Source organism: Pongo pygmaeus, chromosome 9 (genome assembly GCF_028885625.2).
Source record: "Pongo pygmaeus isolate AG05252 chromosome 9, NHGRI_mPonPyg2-v2.0_pri, whole genome shotgun sequence".
In the NCBI taxonomy this organism is placed as follows: Eukaryota; Metazoa; Chordata; class Mammalia; order Primates; family Hominidae; genus Pongo; species Pongo pygmaeus.
The window spans coordinates 104415001-104437149 of NC_072382.2; the positions used below are offsets into that span (position 1 = coordinate 104415001).

General features: G+C 37.0%; 1 protein-coding gene across 1 annotated transcript; it reads right to left on the bottom strand.

Annotated features, from left to right (window-relative positions):
- Positions 1-9824: 9824 nt before the first annotated feature.
- On the bottom strand, positions 9825-22034 carry MMP12 (matrix metallopeptidase 12). The gene is made up of 10 exons (XM_054440818.2): positions 21829-22034; positions 19862-20109; positions 18798-18946; positions 18588-18713; positions 14873-15034; positions 14233-14356; positions 13284-13417; positions 12745-12904; positions 11112-11218; positions 9825-10152 (listed from the first exon to the last, which is right to left on the bottom strand). The coding sequence occupies exons 1-10, from the start codon at positions 21928-21930 to the stop codon at positions 10052-10054; spliced, it is 1413 nt and encodes a 470-aa protein (XP_054296793.1). The 5' UTR covers positions 21931-22034; the 3' UTR covers positions 9825-10051.
- Positions 22035-22149: the final 115 nt, after the last annotated feature.

The window sequence follows — 22149 nt, forward strand, 5'->3', positions numbered from 1 at the left end:
CTGCCCGGATGTGACCCAGTTAGGACCCAAGTCTATGAGCAGTCTTTATGTGTCACTATGATTCAAAAATACAAAGCCTCCTCATTCACAAAGATTGGTAAATGTTCCAAATCCTGGGAAAAGAACAAAATCTTACTGGCTGTGAATTTGTAAGCACTCGTCAACGTCAACAAAATCCAACTCTAAGGTTCTGAGCATACACATCCAATCCAGTACCTTTGTGGTTTGATACACATTTCACAATCCTTTTTTGTTTTGAAAGTCACATTTTATTCAATTATAAGATGGGAACATGCTGTTCAAGATCATGAATTTAGAGTATAAGTGGAAAAACCTCTCCTCAAACCTCACTTACATTCACATCTTTCTTAGTATTTTCATGGTGACTTGACTGCTCCAGAAATTACAGAGGATGTTGATAATTTACCAACTTTTACATTTTGTACCTAATAATTGGGCCAAATAGTATCAAAACATATTCCTTGTTAACTACAATATTATCAGCCAAAAGAATCTAAGTGCTATGGTAGAAAAAGCATGGGTTTTGGGGTTAAACAGCCCCCAGTTAGAATCCTACTTTCTGTACTCAGTAGCTCTGACACCAAACAAATTGTTTATCTTCTCTGTGCCCCTTTTTCTTCACTCTTAAAATGGCAATTTAAATGTCTATCTTATGGGCTTGATATAGGTAACAGAAATTATGTAAGAACTTCTCAGAAAATAATAAACATGATTAATCATAGCAATTAGATATCTAGAATGAGGGCAAAAAAAATGAGGTATGTCTAACTTTGGATAGGCTTAAGTAGTTGGGAATCAGGGCAATATGGGGAAAACGAAGAGTGACTACATGAGTTCTCTTCCTTCTCGACAAGTCAGAATGGTTATTAGGGGATGAATGTACTTAGTGAGGAGGAGAGCAGCAAAACTGGGAAATTCTGGGTCCAGAAGAAGTTGAGATGTGAAGAAATAAGTTTATTTATTTAGTTCAGCCTACTAAGTGTCAGAGGTTTACCTACTTAATTCTCAGAACAAACCTAAAAGGTAGATATTGTTTTCCCTGAGCGTCAAAGAGGTCAATAACTTGTCTAAGATCACACAGTGAGTCACAGAGCAGATTTTCTAACTTATCAAAATTGTGGACTTTGTATAACCAGTCACTGCCCAGAACTCTGCCTTTCAAGATATTTGCAACAGGTTGAGACAAGCCACACCTTCACTTCCTGCAATAGAGCAGACGATATATTCTGAAGGACTATTTCACCATAAAACTACTACAATCTATTTTTTTAAATTAGGTAAGCACTCAAATTACTTTTATCTAATAAAATAAGCAGGAATTTTAAGCATTGCTGTTTCATCTTATACGTTATTTTTCCTGGGCCTTCATTTATAGGGTATAAAACTTCAAGGAAACATTCTCAACTAACATTCTTATTAGATGTAAATGATTCAAATTACAAATAATACTAACCTAAGCATTGTCATTACTTTTAAAATTCAAGTTTCTCAAAGTTTTATTTTTTACTTAATACAGAAATAACCTGGTTCACACTATTAGCTGCCCAACAAACTGTTTAAAAAAAAATTCTTTGTTAAAGAGCAGATTACAAGAAATGCTTTCCATCTCTTATTTTAAAAAAAGAAGATTCTGATACACATAATGAATCTAAATCAAAATTCATAAGTAGTGGCTGAAATCCTGTCAACTTTCAGTCCAATACTATAGAAATCCACAGTTATAATGCATAAACAATTCAAAATTAAAGTTTATAATGGAAATGTCAACAAGTCATAACTGGTACACATTATTACTGATGAGTTCCACTATACTTTAAGCACAGTAGATGTGCATATCTGATAGACAGACTGATTAGAAAATTAAAGCTATCAGAGCTATAAAAAAGGAATACACAAATATGAGCATAGCAATTCCAAAGCATTTGAGCTGTTAAAAAAAAGTGAATAACGAGGTCAAGAGATCGAGAGCATACTGGCCAACATGGTGAAACCCCGTCTCTACTAAAAATACAAAAATTAGCCAGGTGTGGTGGCGGGTACCTGTAATCCCAGCTACTCAGGAGGCTGAGGCAGGAGAATCACTTGACCTGAGAGGTGGAGGTTGCAGTGAGCTGAGATCGCGCCACTGCACTCCAGCCTGGTAACAGAGTGAGACTCCGTCTCAAAAAAAAAAAAGTGGATAAGATGTGATGTAAACACATCTGATAGTTCTCTCTGTAAGCCACTGTCCACTGATTTATAAAGCTATGGTTTTATAATTCTTTTAAAAAGGAATTTTTTTCTACACTGCTGCATACAGTAATTTCATTGTACATTCTTGACTACAATGCAATCTTCAAATCCTCTTGCAGAGCTTGTATGTATCATCAGAATTTCTCCAGAAAGTCAGCTTGTCATATTTTCAGCAGCCTGTGACAGAAAAGAACTTCTTAAACATGGCACTGTAGAATAATAGGCTGATTAATTTAAGTACATCAAAATTAATTACAAATGATGTCAGCTGGGATGGTAGAGTAAGGACCTTCAAAATATCCTTTTCCATAAAAACAAGAACATTGGCAGAAAAAAAAAGTCAAAATCAACTTTTTCAGAATCCTGAAAATGAATCAACTGTGTACAACAATCTTGGCAGCAAAAAAAGTGGCTGAATGTTCAGAGAGCTGCTCAATGGTGGTCTTGTAAACCAACAATCCACAATTACAATGAAAACAAGCAACCTAGCAGCTGCTGGAGTCCAAATATGGTAAGAGCTCTTTCAAAGCCCTATCTGAAGAATTGTCATTATTTGACCTGTCTGCCGGTTTCCTGGAAAACACCACTCACAAGGCTTGTTTTTATTTAACCTGACTCAGAACACACCCAGTGCAATCAACATTTTCCCAGGTCATTTGTCAAAAACAATCAGCAGTAGTTGTTTAACATCATAGCTGCCTGAGCAGTTAAACATTTGATAATTACAAAATGATGTCATTCCACATTTAGGAATATAACATAGAGAAACTCTTGCATTTATGTTTTGTGAGTTGGACAGAAATCTACTGCCTCATCTGTAATAGCAAAAGACCAGAGATAACCCAGATGGTCATTGGACAGTAGAGTGGATAAATTGTAGTATATTCATATAATGTTTTATAACTTTATTAAGCATTCAAACATATAAAATACTACAACTATACTTAGTATTATCAAATATTACAAAAATAAAGTATATATGAATTTTTTAAAGGGAGGAACTATTATCTACTTAAGAACCAAAATATGAGATATAAAAAGTACATCTGGGGAGATGAAGACCAGTGAAGTCTGGACTTGCTTGTTACTAGAAAGGTAGTTAGGATTTGTATATAAGATCAAGAGTGCAGCAGTTAAGGAGAAAAGACATGAGGAGCAAATGTGCAGAGGGGGCCATTGGTATGACAGGAGAGATTCAATATGAATGTATCAAATCATTGCACAACTCTAACAGTACATTTATCAGTCACTGTTTATGTGTCAGTGGTATAGATACATACATATATTATATGAAATCTCTAGCATTTAATAGCCACACTTCACAGATGAGTAAACCAAGATTCAGCAGATTAAGTGACCTTCACAAAGTGATGTGTTCAGATGAGTAGCAGCACTGGTATCCAAATTCATCTTGGATACTTTGGTCTTTTTAAATAATTGATACATTTATAATTATGAAATGCTCCTCTGTATACAGTGAGTCTCAAACTGTAGCATGAATCAAAGTCACTCGGAGGGCTTACTTGATGAAACAGACTTCTGGACTTCAATTTTAAATTGATTCAGTAAGTCTAAAATGGGACCTGAAATTTGCATTTCTAATAAGTTCCTGATTTATTGATGCTCCTGGATAAGGAACCACATTAGGAAAACCAGTTTCATATCTAATTTAGCTGTAATTAATGTACCCACTCCATCTTTCTTATGATTAGTGTTTGCATGGTATATTATTTTTATCCTTTTACTTTTAACATAAATGTCATTATATTTAAAGTGGTTTTCTTAGAGACAGGAAATAGTTTCAGTCTGACAATCTCTCTTCATTAGAGTGTTTGGACAATTTATAATTAATGTAATTATAGATATTATTGGACTTAGATCTACTCGCTTGCTGTTTGTTCCTATTTGTCCCATCTGTTCTTTCTTCCTTTTTCCTCTTTCCATATCTTCTTTTGGATTAATAGAATAATTTTCAGTATTCCATTATATCAATATTATTGGCTTATTATACCTCTTTGTCTACTTTTAGTGGATTTTTTTAGAATTAAAATTTTTATCTCTATCTTTTCAGAGTTTACCTTCGTATAGAATTATACCACTTCAATTATACCTATAAGAATCTCGCATCTATATTTTTCCTCACATCCTTTGTGCTATTGTTGTCATACATTTATTTTACTTGTGTATATTCTGTCAACTCCATAACACATTTTTATTTCTTTGCTTCACATAGTTATTTTTAATAATTAAAGATAGAGAATTGCCTTTTGTATTTACCTATATATTTACTCATTATGATGCTCTTCGTTTCTTTGTATTGATATGTTACCATTCGTTATCATTTTCCTTCTACTTGAAGAACTTCCCTTAACATTTCCTGTAGTGCTTTGTCTTCTGACAATCAATTCTCTCAATTATTGCTTGTCTGAAAAAGTCTGCACCATTTTTTATTTTTGAAAGTTATTTTCACTAGATATTGAATTCTAAATTGATAATGCCTTTTTTCTTTCAATATATTAAATGTGTCACTACATTGTCTTCTCTCGATATGTAAATATATATATTTAGAGAGAGAGGTTTATTTATGTAAATATAAATGTTTATATAAATTTTATAATGTTTAATAATATAAGATTATGTTTATATAAGATTACATTTTATAAATATAAATAAATCTCTGTAAGTATATATATATTTCTCTACATATATAGAAAAAAGTCAATAAATGTTTCTAAAAAATACATATATATTTTAGAAATATATATATCTAAAATATAAATATATAAATATATTTCTCTCTGTATAAGACAGGGTCTTGCTCTGTCACCCAGGCTGGAGTGCAGTGGTATGATCATGGCTCACCTTGACCTCCCAGGCTCAAGCAATCCTCCCAACTCAGCCTCCCAAGTAGCTGGGACCACAGGTGTGTGCCACTGCTACTGGCTAATTTTTTGTAGAGACAAGGTCTCCCTATGTTGCTCAGGCTGGTGTCAAACTCCTGGGCTCAAGCCATCCTCCAACCTCAGCCTCCCAAAATATTGGGATTAGTCAAGTGATTTACAGATCTGTTTGATCTTTTCAAAGTTTGATTTTAAGTTTTTTTTAGGGTGGGTCTAGTGTACCCTTAACTGTAGGACTAACTGAGTCCTACTATTAAAGCGTCTTCACTGATTTCCCCAGGTGTTAAAAGATATCTTGCCATTCAGGCTGGATGAAATTCAAACCTCTCCTAGCCCTATGTAATCTCTGGGAATTGTTCAGTCTACAGTTCCTTGGTGGTGCATATGCAGTTTAGTATTCATCAGCAGACTCAAGGGGACTTCTCTCCCAATTTCTGGAGTGCATTCTCTATGTAACTTCCTCCTCTTCCTTACTTTTCCCTGAAAATTATAGCCACCTCCTCCTCCCTGAACTTTAATCTCTATCTCTCAACTCAGTGAGACCACTGCATTCTACTTCGTTCCTTTCCCCTGTGCTGTGTCCTGGAAATTACCTACGGGTAGAAAGCAGGGAAGACTTGGGGGCTTGCACCATCAATTTTCTTCCTTCCTGGACTATTTCCTATACTACCTAGTGCTCAGTGAATGAAACTATCTTTTTCATACATTTTGTTCAGTTTTATAGTTAATCACAGCAAGAAGCAAAATCCAGTACTAGTTACTGCAATATGACCAGAAACAAAAGTGATCCTGGGATATTATATTTATATACTAACACAAAAAGAGACAAGAGCTCAGATTTTAATCCTCATGGACTGGGAGCTGTCTTGCATAAATTAGCAAATCCTTTTTCTATGGCATATTATGACCTCCTTAAAATATTTTGGTGTTCCTATACCATAATGCTATAATCTGGAAAATCACCCCAAAGATGATACGTATTGGAAAGACTATTACTTATGGTCCTCCTAAGATATCCCATTAACTTCCAAGTTGCGACTTTCTACCTACACACTAAACACTCCAACATTTTAATTTCTGGTTCAGACACCTTTATTGGGCCTTGACCCCATCCCATTACCTACTAGACATCTCCCCCTGGCTCCCCAGTTTCAACAGACCTAGTTATTTCCTTTCCATCAATCACACCACCATCTCTTTTGCAACTGGATTTTCCTTCTCTATTCAGTCACTTCTTAAACCAGATGCTTAAAAAAATCACCCTATATTATTCCTTTTCAGCCATACTCCATATGCAAAGCAGTCACCAAACCTTATTATTTCTCCCTTCTAGCTGTTGCTCACATGTCTTCCCCACGTCTATAATTTAGGTTTCTAGTATTTTTTGCATGGACTAGTACAGTACTATGGTAGTTGTTCTTCTCTGCACATTGCCTTAATTACTTCTGACTATCTTCTATATTTCCACTCAAAAGATATTCTAAGATGCAATTTGGTCTTTATCCCTATTAAAATCCCTTCAATAAAGCCATATCATTTATGAGATAAACGTAAAGTTTCATGACAATAAATTTTGTTAATGGCCTGGTATCTCCTTCTCATCTTTTCCCTTTTCATTTTATGCTCCAATTTTACAAAAATATTATTTTAGTGAATTTTTGAGGAGGCTCCATTTCCACCTAGAATCCCTTTAGCTACGTCTCCACCTAACAAATCCCTCTCATATTTTAAAAACACATCTCAAACGTTGTTTCCCATAGGAAATGTTCGTGGCCCCCAAATCTTTTTGCAGAGATATAATTACCCCTCTATTTTGTAAATGCTTCTATTGATCTACTTATTACATTGCATTATAATTTGTTTATATGTCTTGTTTGTCTTTACCATATTTTGTGCCTTTGAAGACGTAGATTCCTAGTCATCTTTGAATTCCCCATGCCTATCACAGGGACTCAAATCTAGTATCCACATCAAAAATGTGAATCTTGGAAACTTTATGCAGCCCAAACATGGTACATCCCTTCCTTTCTTCTGTAAAGGCACAGGGTTCCTCACTATCCTATTACACGGTAAGGGGAGAGGCAGAATCAGAAAGACGAAACTACAGTTCTGGCAGGCTTGAGAAATTGTCTACTAATTTAAGGTTTTTTTCTACTTGTAGTCCACAAGGTAGACAGTCCTGTTCTCTTCCTTGTTGACTAATTTGTGCTAAAGTATAATTTTTGAAGGCTAAAAATATGATTTTATGCAAATATGAAATGAACTTGTTAAATATATTCTTTAACTCACTAGCTAATGAGGGAATCAGTTCAAAGACGGGCCTGAAGAACAGACATATATACAGTAAGGAATCCTGAAAGAAATTTCCTAATGATATAAATAGGTAATATCTTTATAGGACAGTAAAATGTAATGTTTGAGAGTATCTCTTCTATCTGGCACAAATCAATTTTATCCCTAACAGGTAAGATTTATTTGCATTGATATAGAAAGAACCTTTCATGTAACTGTCAGTTCTCTACTATTTCTATCCTTAAAGATTTATAAACTATTCTACCCAATAAAAAGTCAAAGATGCATACCCTCATAAAATCAGTTACTCCAGAATATTAGCTACACAATGTGCAGCCCTCAATTGTAAAGACACCTGTAATTTCCAAGTCTTGAACGTTTTCTTTCCTGACATCAACGAAATAATACTCCATTTCCCAGAGAAAAAGTGATATTCCCCAGACAGGACATACACGCAACTCTTAAGACATTTTGAAGACTTTTAATTGAAAAGTAAAAATGCAAAGCTTTATAGAGTGAAATGCCAGAAGTTTTAGCTTTAACTTTTTCCACTTTATAAATCTAAAAGGCACAATCTTGTGGTAGTCAATAACTTAGATTCTCGTGTCAGGCTGCCTGACCGTGCATCACAGCTCCAAGGCTACCTGACCTAGAGCAAGGTGAAAACTCTAGATGCTTTAGTTCTCTTATCTGAAAAATGAGAATGATGGTACTTACCTCATGTTTGTAATCAGGATTAAATGAGCTATTTTCATTTTATATTTTGTGTATATACAGCCTTGGAACAGTGCCTGGCACATGGTTAACATTATAACGATTTGTTTAACAAAATTCAAAAGTACACCACGGATAGAAGAAAAGGAAGAAAGGTTCACATTTAAGTCTTTGAAGGCATCTTTATGAACATTCATGATAGCGACTCTGGACTTTTATTCCTATTCAGTCATCATTTAAGAGAAATGCCTCCCTCCTGAGTTACCTAAGGCCAAAGACAATTCACGCAGATACCATTCAATTTTCTTTTGATGCTGATTCTGGAGGGAAGTTTCTTTTTTTGAGGGAAATCCAGCATTTAGTAACCTGTGGGGAATAACATTTCTTCTAGCGGTGAATTGATTCTACTCTTTGCAAAGACAACTCTAATAATACCGAAGGAGCACATACTCATTCAAGAGATGAATAGAAATATGGCAAGCACAGTGGCTCATACCTGTAATCCCAGCACTTTGGGAGGCCTAGGTTGGGGGATATCACTTGAGGTCAGAAGTTTGAGACCAGCCTGGCCAACATGGTAAGACCCCCGTCTCTACTAAAAATACAAAAATTAGCTGGGCATGGTGGCTGGCACTTGTAATCCCAGCTAATCGGGAGGCTGAGGTGGGAGAATCTCTTGAACCCAGGAGGCGGTGGTTGCAGTGAGCCGAGATTGCGCCACTGCACTCCAGCCTGGGAGGCAGAGTGAGACTCTGTTTAAAAAAAAAGAAAAAGGATCTGAGACATGAAGGACAAAGAGCTCTATCTCCCTCTAGGTACTTTCTAAGCCTCATATTTCCCCTGATTTCAGTTCATTTCACTAGCCAAAAATGATCATCCGGCTTGAAATGGACTTGGCCATTTCTGCAAACTTAAGTACAACAATCAGCAATGATTTACCAATAAATTGAAAACTAAAAGCATTCCACAAACCTGTAAGCTATAAGTGAGAGCTCTACAATGTATACAACCCAGAAGATAGGGGAACTATGTGTGAGGGTAGTGGAGAAAATGGACACAGGACAGGCCACGCTGCCAGAATGATGTGCTTACCATACATTGTGTGGTTTTTCACAATAAACCTATGAGGTGGGTACCTCCTAAGTTTATTTCCTCCTAAATTTAAGGAAGCTTAGATTTAATTGCTTGTTAAGGTCACACAGCAATTACACGGTGAGACTTGACTGTGGATTTTACCAGAACGGGAAATTCCCATTTCATCCCTTCTCTCCAGTCTTGTGGCTATACTCTATAAGTACTCCTTGGGGTCATGTGTAGCCTAGAGGATGTTTTCTTGCCTTGAGACCAAGGACACAAATGGTGTTACCCAAGTGACCAAAAGAAATCTAAGCTTTTATTTCTACTTGCCATATTTCTATTCATCTCTTGATACAGTCAGAAAGACTTGTTTTTATTTAGGAGTAGGTTCAGAGTTATTTTCAAAATACACATTCTATTTCTCAAGAAAAATATATTAAAAACCAAATGATTTTTTTTTCAATTTTTTTATTTGAGCCAAAATATATATATTTAATTTTAGTTATGCCAGAAGTAAGTATAATTTCTCAGTCCAAGGATGTTAGGAACCAACTTACAGAGCATGCTCCAAAAAGAATTCTCTTGGCCTTTGAAGGTATCTATTTTCAAATTTAATAGTAGAGTCAAGCAAGAATTGACAATTAGAGTTTTCAAAATTGAAAAATATTATATATTTTATATAATCATTATCTATGGTTTACAGATTTTATTTTTATGATACATATCTCTAAGTAGTGGCACACTGAGGACATAGCAAATATGCAATAAATACTTAAACTGAAGTGAACTGACAAAAACCATTAATTACAACATTTCTAACAGTCAAACCAGCTATTGCTTTTCAGTGTTTTGGTGATACGTTGGAGTAGGAAGTCATATTCAAATTGGTTAGATCCTTGGAAGAAATAGTAGTATTCTGAAAATGAAAACAAATTAAATAGTTTAATTCCCTCCCTGTATTTCTTTACAACAACAACAACAACAACACAAATCTCTTTTAATAGATTATCTAGAATAGATGACCTATGGGCTGTGGTTCATGCCCTTAACTACACAATTTGAGAGGCTGAGATGAGAAGACTGCTTGAGGCCAGGAGCTTGAGGCCAGGAGTTTGAGATCAGCCTGGCCATCATCACAGGACCCCATCTCTATTTTTTAATCAAAAAATAACAAATAAAAAAAAAGATGAGATATGATTTGAGAATATAAATGTTGAGGACCCTTGGTATCATGCCCCCAAAACATCTACCTACAGCCAGTCATACTCCAAGTGGAGGACTCATGAGACAGGATATTGGACACAGCTAGGGCATACAAGGGCTTTGATGGAGGAAACAACACTGGGGAGGGGAGGGAATATAAACAAAAAATCTTGGCCCCATGAACAGTTGCTTAGGCTGGTCTTGTTTGAAGACATATGACACAAACTCAAGCTTTTCTTAACCCACCCTCAGTCCCCAGTCCATGAGGGCCTATAGGGGCAGAAGGGACTACAAGAAAGGTCAAGAGTGCAAGGTGTAGGAAAGGGTGAGACTCCAGACTGCCTGAGTCTTGGCTGCCATGTGCTCGCTTGCACATATGTGGCTGATGTGGTAAAAAGAAATTCCAGAGACTCAGGTACATGAGAAATAGGAACAATCACATTCCCTCTGCCTGCCAGACAACCCTGGGAATATACCACTTGTGCCACCAGCCCCTGCTCACTCTAGCTCTCCTATTCAGAGCCACGTACAGTGTGAGTTTTTCCTTGTGGCCCTATGGGGAACTGCAAAGACCTGTCCCTTTCCAATTTGGAGCCCTATTCTCTAATCTTAGAGGATTTATAGTTTTGAAATGTTATTTCCAATATCTTCATGGTTTCCTCATCTACTTACTGTTTTTAGAGTAGAAGACTGCATCAATTTTAGGCCCGATTCCTTGGAAGTTCTTGGTAATCAGTTTGGGATAACCAGGGTCCATCATGTGTCTCCTTTCATCATACCTGAGCAAAGAAGTAACCAGCAGGAACTCAGTCAGAAAGTGGCTTTCCTGACATGCACCACAAACCCACCTGCTCTACTGAAGAGCTCTTCCCCAAAGGACTTAAGTTGTTCTGATGAAGAAAACCAAGGACCTAAACAGTTCACTGATTTCCTCTAAGTCCCTATAGGACTCAAACCTATGCTTCCTGACTCTGGTTAAGTCTTTTTCCCACTATCCCATAATACTTCCTCTAGTGCTTGGTCCTGCTTTATAGAGTCTGGCATAGAAGGTGATTTGGCTACAGCATAGGCCCCAGTGAGCAATTCTTCAGTTGCCTGTCATTGCCTTCTTTTCAAAGCTATTCACTGAGACAAAAATACCCATTTCCCCCAAGAAGATAATAAACAGGTCAAAGGGCTAAGAGCCAGGGAACCAAAGGGTTTCATACACACGTGTTTGAGAGAAATTGAAAATAAACACTTTTGTTTCCAGGCTGTATGGTCATATCCTAGTTTCTCTCTTAAATTCTCTTTTACCAGCAAGTGAAAAGAGCTTTGTGTCTCTCTAGACTTCCAAGTGGCAACTGAATCTAACTGTTACCTTGTTTTTATCAATTTGGTTCTCTAAGTATTTATGGCTTGCTTAGCACTCTCTCAATGGCCTTTAAGGGAAAAATCCTGGGCCAAGTAGGAGCAGAAAACCAAACAGAAACACTGTTCAGAGTTGAAATGCCAGCGTTCATAATAACAGGCTACAGCAAACTACGCCCATTTGTGAGCTCTTTGGAAAGTGTTATTTGCTAAAATCAAGTTTTGTTTCTCAAACAGAGCTAAGGGCTGGTGGACAAATTTAAGTCATAAGCATCTGGTATTCAATTGGAATTAGATGTTCAGTTTTAAATACTTAAGAATAAATAATAGTTGTAAATGTAAGCTTAACATATATGTTATGTCTCATGTCAACCAGGCAAGCAAATCTAGGAAATGACTGGCTTACTCAGAAGAAGGAATAGAGAATCCTCTCCTCCTTCAAAATGTAGACAATTGAGACAACAGAGACAGACACTCAAATGAGCTCCTATCCTCATTTGACCATATGACTTTCTTTTAAGGAAGACCTTGCAGGACCTCCTGACCTCCTGTCATTTAGAGGATGGTTGTCTCATTTTGTCTTTTGAATCCAGTGATTACAGAAAGGAATCTGGAAATCCACAACCCTCGAAACTGACTGTAGATTAAATACTTGGTCTTGTACATCTATGACACTATTTTCCAATGTGTTTCCACTATGATTAATAAGATGACATTTTATTTAGAGTGTTTTTTTTTAAAAAAACACACATTATCTACTATTTCATATATCAGAAAACAAAAACACAGAGAACTAGGTTGACAATAACTATTTCAGTCCTATATTCTCTTAATCTCTCTCCCTGGAAGGTCAAGGAGCTTTGGCAACTTGCACAGAAAATGTGCCTTCTAGAAAACCTCATTCCATGCCTGTTTCACAATCTGACGGGTCAAATGACCAACCATTAAAACTCACCTCCAATATTGGTTATCTACAAAGAAGTAGGTCCTATGAAAACGTGGGTTAAAAACAGCTGCATCAATTTTTTTCACAAAGTTAGGAAAACCAAAAGAATGTATGCTCTTGGGATAATTTGGCTCTGGTCTTAAATTGCTAATTAACCAGTATTTGTCACCTGTGAAGACAAAGAAATAGGGTAAATTTGAATTATACAGAAAGAGTAATAAGAAAATATTGATTTACTATAAACAACATAATTCCTTTCCAACAGTTAAAATACGTATTGCTTATTGATCTTAAACATAGTCTCTTTTCTATGGTTCTTATGGTTTTTTTTCACAAGTATTACTATTTTACAGTTTACAAACTTTCCCCAGAAGTTGTATGTATTACTTAGGTATTTAGGCTATTTTAGTTTACACTTCAGAGCGAGCCACTATTAATAAAATCAGGAGTGCTTTCTTGGTCTATATCTATTAAAAAGTATTAGTCTCTTCTCAATTTATTCTCTTCCTTGAAGTAAACTCAATGGCAAAACTAAAGATTAGAATTACCTTTAAAAAGAAAAACTTGATTTCTGGCTTGAATTTCATAAGCGGCTTCAATGCCAGATGGCAAGGTTGGCCATAAGGAAGAAATTAAATTAACACTGGTCTTTGGGCTCTCAGAAACCTTCAGCCAGAAGAACCTGACATGAAAGACATTTGACACATGTTAAAAAACAATGTAGACTCAAGAACCATGGCATGTGAATGGGGGGGAACTGTGAAAAGACCCAGTGTTTCTTTCCATTGTCTTCACATTCTGTTCCACGGATGTCTGGTGTTCACGGATCCACAAGAAAAGAATATCAACTCTTTGATAAAAACAATGACTTCAACAAGCAATCTGGTAAACAGAAATACCCTGGAGCTTGGAATCCAGGGATCTAAGCTTCTAGTTTGACCCTACAATCCACTCACCAGTTTTGCAACCTCAAGGAAGTCACTATCCTCAAGTGTCTCAGTCTTATAATCTCAAAAATGGGAAATATTTGTCCTACTTGACAAATGTTAGTCTTCCCAACTGCCCCTCCTTACCACCAATATCTGCTTCAGTCTGTGTTCTAAGAAAGAAACCCTAAGTTATCCTGGAATTCTCTCCTCCATAACCAGGAAATCAAGTCTCTTGCATAGGTACTCTTTTACAGTCTTAGTTTCAGACTTCACCATTTTTTATCTATGATTAAAATAGTCTGGCTTCTGTTTCCTATCTTCTAAATCTCCATCCCAGATTCCTACTGCAAGTCTTTTTTTACACACCAGTTTTCTAGTTAAAACACAAATGTAATTACACCTGTCTCCTGCTTCAAAACCTTTAAGAGCTCACTGCCTACAGAATCGAGTCCAAGTTCCTGCTTACAAGTTTCGTCTACTTCATTTTCAATTATTTTCCACTGTTTTCTGACAAAAAAAATTTAAAGGCAGAAACTTTAATATTGGTTAGATATGACAATGATCCTACCTGTCTTTGAAGAAAAGGATCTTATTTCCCACTTTAGTGACAGCATCAAAACTCAAATTGGGGTCACAGAGAGCTGGTTCTGAATTGTCAGGATTTGGCAAGTGTTGGTTCTCTTTTGGGTCTCCTGAAAATACATTTCAGGAAGCATTAGTAAACAAAATCTGCATTTTAGTTCAGAGGAGGAACTGTTATGTTTTAAATACTCAATTTTCTTAATGAACATTGCATCAAAATCATTTTAAGCTTTCTATAACATTCACAGGAAGTATAAAGTAAGGGTTTTTTTCCATATGGTTGCAATATCATGGAGGAAGAAAATCTGATTGTCTTTACTTTTCTTTTCCAGTTATAATAGATTGTTTAATGTGTGAGCCTTCATCAGTAAAGCAATGGTATCTCGGATAGAAAGAACACCAGACTTGAGGCCTCTGGTTCTGCCTCTGGCTCTGATGTTAACATACTAGGTCTCTTGTCCTCATCTGTATAATGAAGATAATACCTGTGTCACCTGCCACACAGGGTTCTTATGCAGCTTAAAAGAAAGACAGATATTAACATTTTATCCAAATATAGATATTGTTAGACTATTCATAAAAGCGAGTATCTTTATATGGCAAAATTATAAAGAAATTCAACTCACCATAGAGGGACTGAATACCACGTATGTCATCAGCAGAGAGGCGAAATGTGTTGATGTCAACATATTTGTAGGTGGGGAACATTATGGCCTTTGGATCACTGGAATGGCCAAGACCTAAGGAATGGCCAATCTCGTGAACAGCAGTGAGGAACAAGTTTGTGCCTAAGAAGAAACCAATCAAAAGACAGAAAGCTGTGAAATGCAATATCATCTTGGACAATAACACAATATCTGACGCAGTGAAAAAGAAAGATTTGAGAATCTTTTACTTATTTCTCTACCCTTTTGAGTTGGATTCCTCAATCTCAGCACTTCTGACATTATAGGCCAGTAGTCTGGGCTGTTCTGTGCATTATAGTTGTTTAGAAATCTCAGGTTTTACCCCTAAATGCAAGTAGCAAAGCCTTTTTAGTTTTGACAACCAAAAAATGTCTCCAGACATTGTCGAGTATCTCCTTGGGGACAAAATTGCCTCGGGTTAAGGACCTCTGTACTAGTAGACAAATGAAATATATTCTGTTGTAAAAATTCCTAGAATAACTCACAGCTGCATTCAACAGTTTTCATTGCTTCTAAATAATTCTCAACTCTCATGACTCAATTCTATTTTTAGTCTTCATGAAGCTTTACTAGATATAGAAAAAAAGTCTTTAGCAACCGTCTTTTCATAAACCCAAATATAAGGCTATCATTAAGTTTCAGGTACTGTGAGTCACTGAGAAATGTAACACATTATGTCTAATTCTCATACAAATGAAAGGAAGCCACTGTGCTCCCCATTACGGATGAGGAAACAGTATTTGTAATATTAATCAAATTAAGTGCTTGAGCCGAGATTAATGTTTCTGCTTTTACTATACATGATTCTAAATAAAATTAAAGAGTCTATATGACTCAAGGAAAGAATATAAAAAACAAAAAAGAGAAAAAATAAATAATTCTTAAAAGAGTCTATACTTATAATTTAGACATATTTGGACTACCAAGTTACAGTGTTTTCTGTCTTTTTTTTTTTTTTTGCCCCATTCAGACTTCACCATTTTATCAATGCTTAAAATAGTCTGGCTTTATATCTGTCTTTTCTTTTGAGTCCCATAAGAAATCCTTGTTCATTTTTGTGTTATGTCCTAGAGAATGCACCTTTGTAGGTAAGAGAAGAGAGAGGGGTATGTCCCTTCTCTCAAATTGCTCAATTTGCAGAATATTTGAAAATTCCTGGCTAACATTTTTGTCCCCTAGTCCAATGCCTTCATTTTTGTCTTTTTCTATGACAAAATTGTAGTTCAGAAGAACTGACTTGCGCAGAGTCACACGTCACTTAGCTGCAGAGCCTGGCCTTGGAATACTCTCCCATACCCAAGTGCAAAGAGTCTACACCTCTCTCGGGGAGTGTCTAGACACAAATCCTTCAAGAATTTTCTGTATCGTGGGTCCAGTAACCTTCCCAGCAAGACTGGGAAGAGTAAGCAAAGTTTTTACAATTTAGCCTAAACCTAAACTATTCTCAATTCCTATAATATGCCTATGAGCCACCACCATTGATCCTCATCTGGAAATAATGGGTTTATGTTTGTATTCTGTTTCTCACTAGATTGTGTGCTCAGGGATTGGATTGTGTACTTTTCATCTCTATACTCAAGTAACCTCATCACCCAATACCATAATAGAATAGGTCAGCAAGCATTGACCTATTTGTTTATTTGATTTACTGGGTAAAAGAAAACAGGCTGAGGCTGGATGCGGTGAATCACACCTGTAATCCCAGCACTTTGGGAGGCCAAGGCAGGCAGATCACTTGAGGTCAGGAGTTTGAGAGCAGCCTGGCCAACATGGTGAAACCCCGTCTCTACCAAAAAAAATTAGCAGGGCGTGGTGGCCAGCACCTGTAATGTAATCCCAGCTAGTCAGGAGGCTGAAGTAGGGGAATTGCTTGAACCCTGGAGGCGAAGCTTGCAGTGAGCTGAGATTGCACCACTGCACTCCAGCCTGGGCAACAGAGCAAGACTCCATCTCAAAAAAAGCAAATAACAGCAACAACAACAACAACAAAAAATGGCTGAAAATAAGCATTTTAAGTCATAAATAACTTCACTTTTTGAAAGCATTGAATCAATCCAATTAAAAAATAAGGCAATATGGAGAGATAGAAAATACTGAGTTAAGAGGTAGGAATGCATATTCTGGCCCAGCTTTTCCACAAACTAGCCACTGACCTTCTCTTTGTCTTAATTTCCTCTACCTACAGAAAGCTGTATTAAATTACTCTTCTAAGGTCCATTAGAATTCCAAAACATTTTTTTGAGGCTAACTAGCACACGTATCCCATTTTAGATGAAGGAATTACAATCCCCCAAATAACCTTGGATAAAATTTAGGCACATATAACATGTCTGGCTGAGGATTTCCAGTTCAGCAACTACCTAATCCTACATGATCTGTCTTTTGACAATACAAAAGTCCTCTTCTCATCAAAAACTTTATAAGCCTTAGGCTATGTGTTAGACTAAAACAAATAGTCTTTCTGGTGGACATAGTATTTATAAAAGTATTGCCATCCAACTTGTACAATATCAGCTAGAGAGGAGGATGCTGAATAGAGAATATTATTGATGACTTTCTCCTCATTTACTTCCCACATGAGGGAGTCATAGAATCTAAAATTTCCAAAAGAAAAATTAAGAAGGCTTCTGTCACGATGGTTAGGGTTTTCCCATGCTAGTGATTCCCCTAAATAACAGGGGAGTTTAATTAACCACATGTCAACTATCTGAGAGGGATGGTAAGTTACAGTCCTTATATAAATGCCCCCAAGGTATTAAATGTTCAGTTGGGCATTCTGAAATTTTTATCCCAAGACCACCTGAAAGTACGTGACTGTATAATCTTGTGTTTCTCTATAGGGATACCTAGATTCTCTATAACTTTTTCTTTCTTGGTCACTATGAATCTAAGAAATTGTCAGCATATTATGAATCATACAGATGACCATCTTATCCTCTAATTGTTGGCACACACAGAATTAGTATGTGTTTGCTTTTGAGTTTAGGGATTTCACTAGGTCAAAAACTTATCACCTAGGCTGGGCACAGTGGCTCACTCCTGCAATACTAACACTTTGGGAGGCTGGGACAGGAGGATCTTGAGGCAACATAGCAAGATCCTGTCCCTACAAAAAATTAAAAAATTAGCCGGGCGGGTAGCACACACCTGTGGTCCTAGCTACTAGGGAGGTTGAAGTAGGAGGTTTGCTTGAGCACAGGAGTTCAGGGCTGTAGTAAGTTAGCATCATGATACGTCATGACAGCCTAAGTGACAGAGCAAGACCTTGTCTCAAAAAAAAAAAAAACTTACCACCTAATTAACAGCTTTTACCTTTTCATATTATGCTTCTTAAGGTTCCTCTGAGCTTATGCTCAGAGCTTATCTGAGCTTATGAACCAGCTCATAGTTCATAGCATCCTCATAGATTGTTAGAGCTGATCTTCAAGATGATCTAGTTTAATATCCTCAATTTACAGGGGGTGAAATTGAGACCCATACAAAGTGTTAAATTTGATTTAGAAGCAAAATTATAATCAGAACAAGATTTTCCATCATATAATCATTTGTCAGAATGTAGTCTCTCGAAACCAGAACTTTGAATTTGTTAGAGTTTTTATTGTTTTCCTTTCCTGTTTGCTTAGTTTTTTGTTTTTGTTTTTGTTTTTTTGCCCACCTTCTGAATGTGTAGTCCAGAATTCGTCCTCATCAAAATGTGCATCCCCTCCAATGCCAGATCCAGGTCCAAAAGCATGGGCTAGGATTCCACCTTTGCCATCAAAAGCATGGAAGTCTCCATGAGCTTTTGGAAAAGGAAAGAAAATTAGTCCTTCTATACATCCTATAGATCATGCCAAAGGACAAAGATGAAGTACAAGTTCCCTACCTCCACGTGCAAAAACCACCAAAATGTCAGCCACGCCTGTGTGAATCTTGCTGAATTTCAAGGGGGTAACATTACTCCATACTTGGAAAGCTTTCCGGATTGCGTAGTCAACATCCTCACGGTTCATGTCAGGTGTGTAATTATTGATTCTTTATCAGCAAAAAGAGAGAGAAAAATGTATGGAAGGCAGTGTTAATTTTGTCTTACCACAATATTTCATTTTTGCTAGCACAATTGGAAAATGGATCATTTCATAAATCAAGAGTCCAGATTTTAAAACTTGCTTCATTAACTACAGAAACATTTTTTCTTGGACAGCTTCCTCCTTAACCAAAATCTAACTTAATTTCTTCCTATTTAAAACTCACAGATCATCACTGTGAAGGATTTGCTTTCATAGAAGGTTATGCTTTTTGCTCCTGCTCCCAGGTTCTGCATTTATCCATCTTGACTACTCTATAAACTTCCCCGTCTCTTATTTATAGTATATTATCTTATTTATAGTAAATTTAGCTTCATTCTCCTTTTATTTGCAGATTTTTTTTTTTTTTTTTTTTTGAGATGGAGTCTCACTTTGTTACTTAGGCTGGAGTGTAGTGGCACAATCTTGGCTCACTGCAAGCTCCGCCTCCTGGGTTCATGCCATTCTCCTGCCTCAGCCTCCCAAGTAGCTGGGACTACAGGTGCGTGCCACCATGCCCAGCTAATTTTTTTGTGTGTTTAGTAAAGATGAGGTTTCACCATGTTGGCCAGGATGGTCTCGATCTCCTAAACTCGTGATTTGCCCACCTTGGCCTCCCAAAGTGCTGGGATTACAGGCGTGAGCCACCATGCCTGGCCTATTTGCAGCTTTTAAAATCTGCTTTGGACTGGCAAGCCAAACAATTCTCCCCTGAGTGAACAATTCTTACTTCTAGAGAAAATGAATTTTAACAGAGATAGCATTAACAATGGAGGGAGGTTACTTTATCTACTTCCAGATTTAGGGCTGTCTAACTGGTTCAGGTTAGAAGTCAGATCTATGGGAAAGTAGAAAAATACAGGGTGACATACATCAACATTACCTGTAGGTGATATAATGTTTCCTCCATATAGGCCCTCCTGGCATTTCCCTGAAATGATGGACGTCGGGGACTCCACATCGAGGTGCGTGCATCATCTCCAGAGTAGATGTGTCCAGTTGCCCAGTCACTTTCAGCCCCAAGAAGTGCTGCATTTCCTGGATTTTTTCCTTCATTAAGTTTCCACTATATTTCATTTTTGTCACTGGAAGTTTGTTCATCTCAAGGCCATAAAATCTTTCTAAGTATCTCTGGAAAAAAAAAAAACATTCAGCAATGCGTAAGTACGCACAGAAAAGTTTCTGTTGGGAGCTCCACATATATGACTCAATTGCACACTGATGCTTTTGGACCAGGAATTTTGCATATCTTACTCACAGGTTAGATTATTGTTGTTTGGACAATTAATTATAACCAGGAAAAAAATCTTAATTTTTTGTGCTATCAAAGACATGTCAGACAGGAGCAGTAGCTCAGGCCTGTAATCCCAGCATTTTGGGAGGCTGAGGCAGGAGGATTGCTTGAGCCCAGGAGTTCGAGACTAGCCTGGACAACATGGCGAAACTTCCTCTCTACAAAAAACACAAAAATTATCCCACAGCGTTGGTGCATGCCTGTAGTCCCAGCTACTCAGGAGGCTGAGGTGAGAGGATGACTTGAGCTTGGGAGGCAGAAGCTGCAGTGAGCCGTGATTATACCACTGCACTCCAGCCTGGATGACAGACACAGACCCTGTCTCAAAAAAAAGAAAAAAACAAAACAAAACAAAAAACAAAGACACGTCATAAACTATTAGCTAGATTTATTCCCGGAATCCCAGTGGAAGTATCTTTTTTAAAATGTCATTTATTCATTTTTAAGAGACAGGAGTTTCTCTTGGTCACCCAGGCTGGCCACAGTGGTACATACCTGTAATCCCAGCACTTTGAGGGGCCTGGGTAGAAGGATTGCTTGAGCCCCAGAGTTTGAGACCAGCCTGGGCAACAGGGTGAAACCCTGTCTCTACTAAAAATACAAAAATTAGCCAGGAGTGGTGGCACATGCCTGTAGTCCCAGCTACTTGGGAAGATGAGGCAGTAGGATCACCTGAACCCAGGAGACGGAGGTTGCAGTGAGCCAAGATCGTGCCACCGCACTGTAGCCTGGGTGTTAGAGTAAAACCCTGTCTCAAAAAAAAAAAAAAAAGAAAAGAAAAGAAAGAAAAGAAAAGGATACATGAATTATTTAATGTTATTAATATAAGTTGGGACACAAATTTCTTGCTTAAAAACTCAAAGCTAAACAAAATGGACAACTATGATAAATTCAATGTTAAAATAATCTTAGAAAATAGGGAGACCAAACTCTTTTAATTAAGGAAAAGAATTTAAGAATTGAAAAAAAATCCATAAAAAATGCTATAAAGATGGGCCCGGCATGGTGGCTTACGCCTGTAATCCTATCACTTTGGGAAGCTGAGGCGGGGGATTGCTTGAGCCCAGAAGTTACAGATGAGCCTGGGCAACATAGTGGAACCCCATCTCCATAAAAAAGAAAAAGAAAAGCTATAAAGATATATCTGAGGTGACTGAGGGTAAAGAGAATATGCTTAAATTATCATGGCAGCCTGAAGTGGTTATATTAATCCTGCCATTATTCAGATCTCAGATTATTAACTGGCATTTAATGATTAGTGTAAAATACCATAACAGAAGTGAACTCCAATGATATTGAATGGAAATTTCTTGGCCAAAGGTTTTTAGAAGAAGAAACAAGTTCACTTGCCAATTTCATAACACTCCTTCAAAACCAATACTTTTTTTTATATTCCTCTTTGGCAAAGAAAAACTTAATACTGAAAGCAGACAGCCTCCTAGACCAATCTTCAGCTGATACTTAAAAGCAAACAAACAAACAAACAAACTGGTTAATACAATTAAATCTTAAAGACAATCATCAAGCTAGATAAATACTGTAGTGTCTATACTTACTTCACCAAATAGCACATTATTTTCTTCCAGGCTTGTAGAGCTGTTCAGGGGAAGAGCTCCAGAAGTAGTGGCCTGCAGGAGCAGTATTAGAAGAAACTTCATTGTAAACTTCTAAATGGATCAACTCAGTTTACTCTGTTCCTTTCTAGCCTAAGTTCCTGAACCGTTCCTCTTTATATAGCCCTTAGTCCAGGCTCTGTGAATATGAATCCTATGAGTGACTCATAGTTGATATCATCCCTTGATCTATCTCAAAAACATGCAAACAAAAGCATGACCTTATTCAGACGACAATGGATCAATTAGCATCTAGTCCATCAC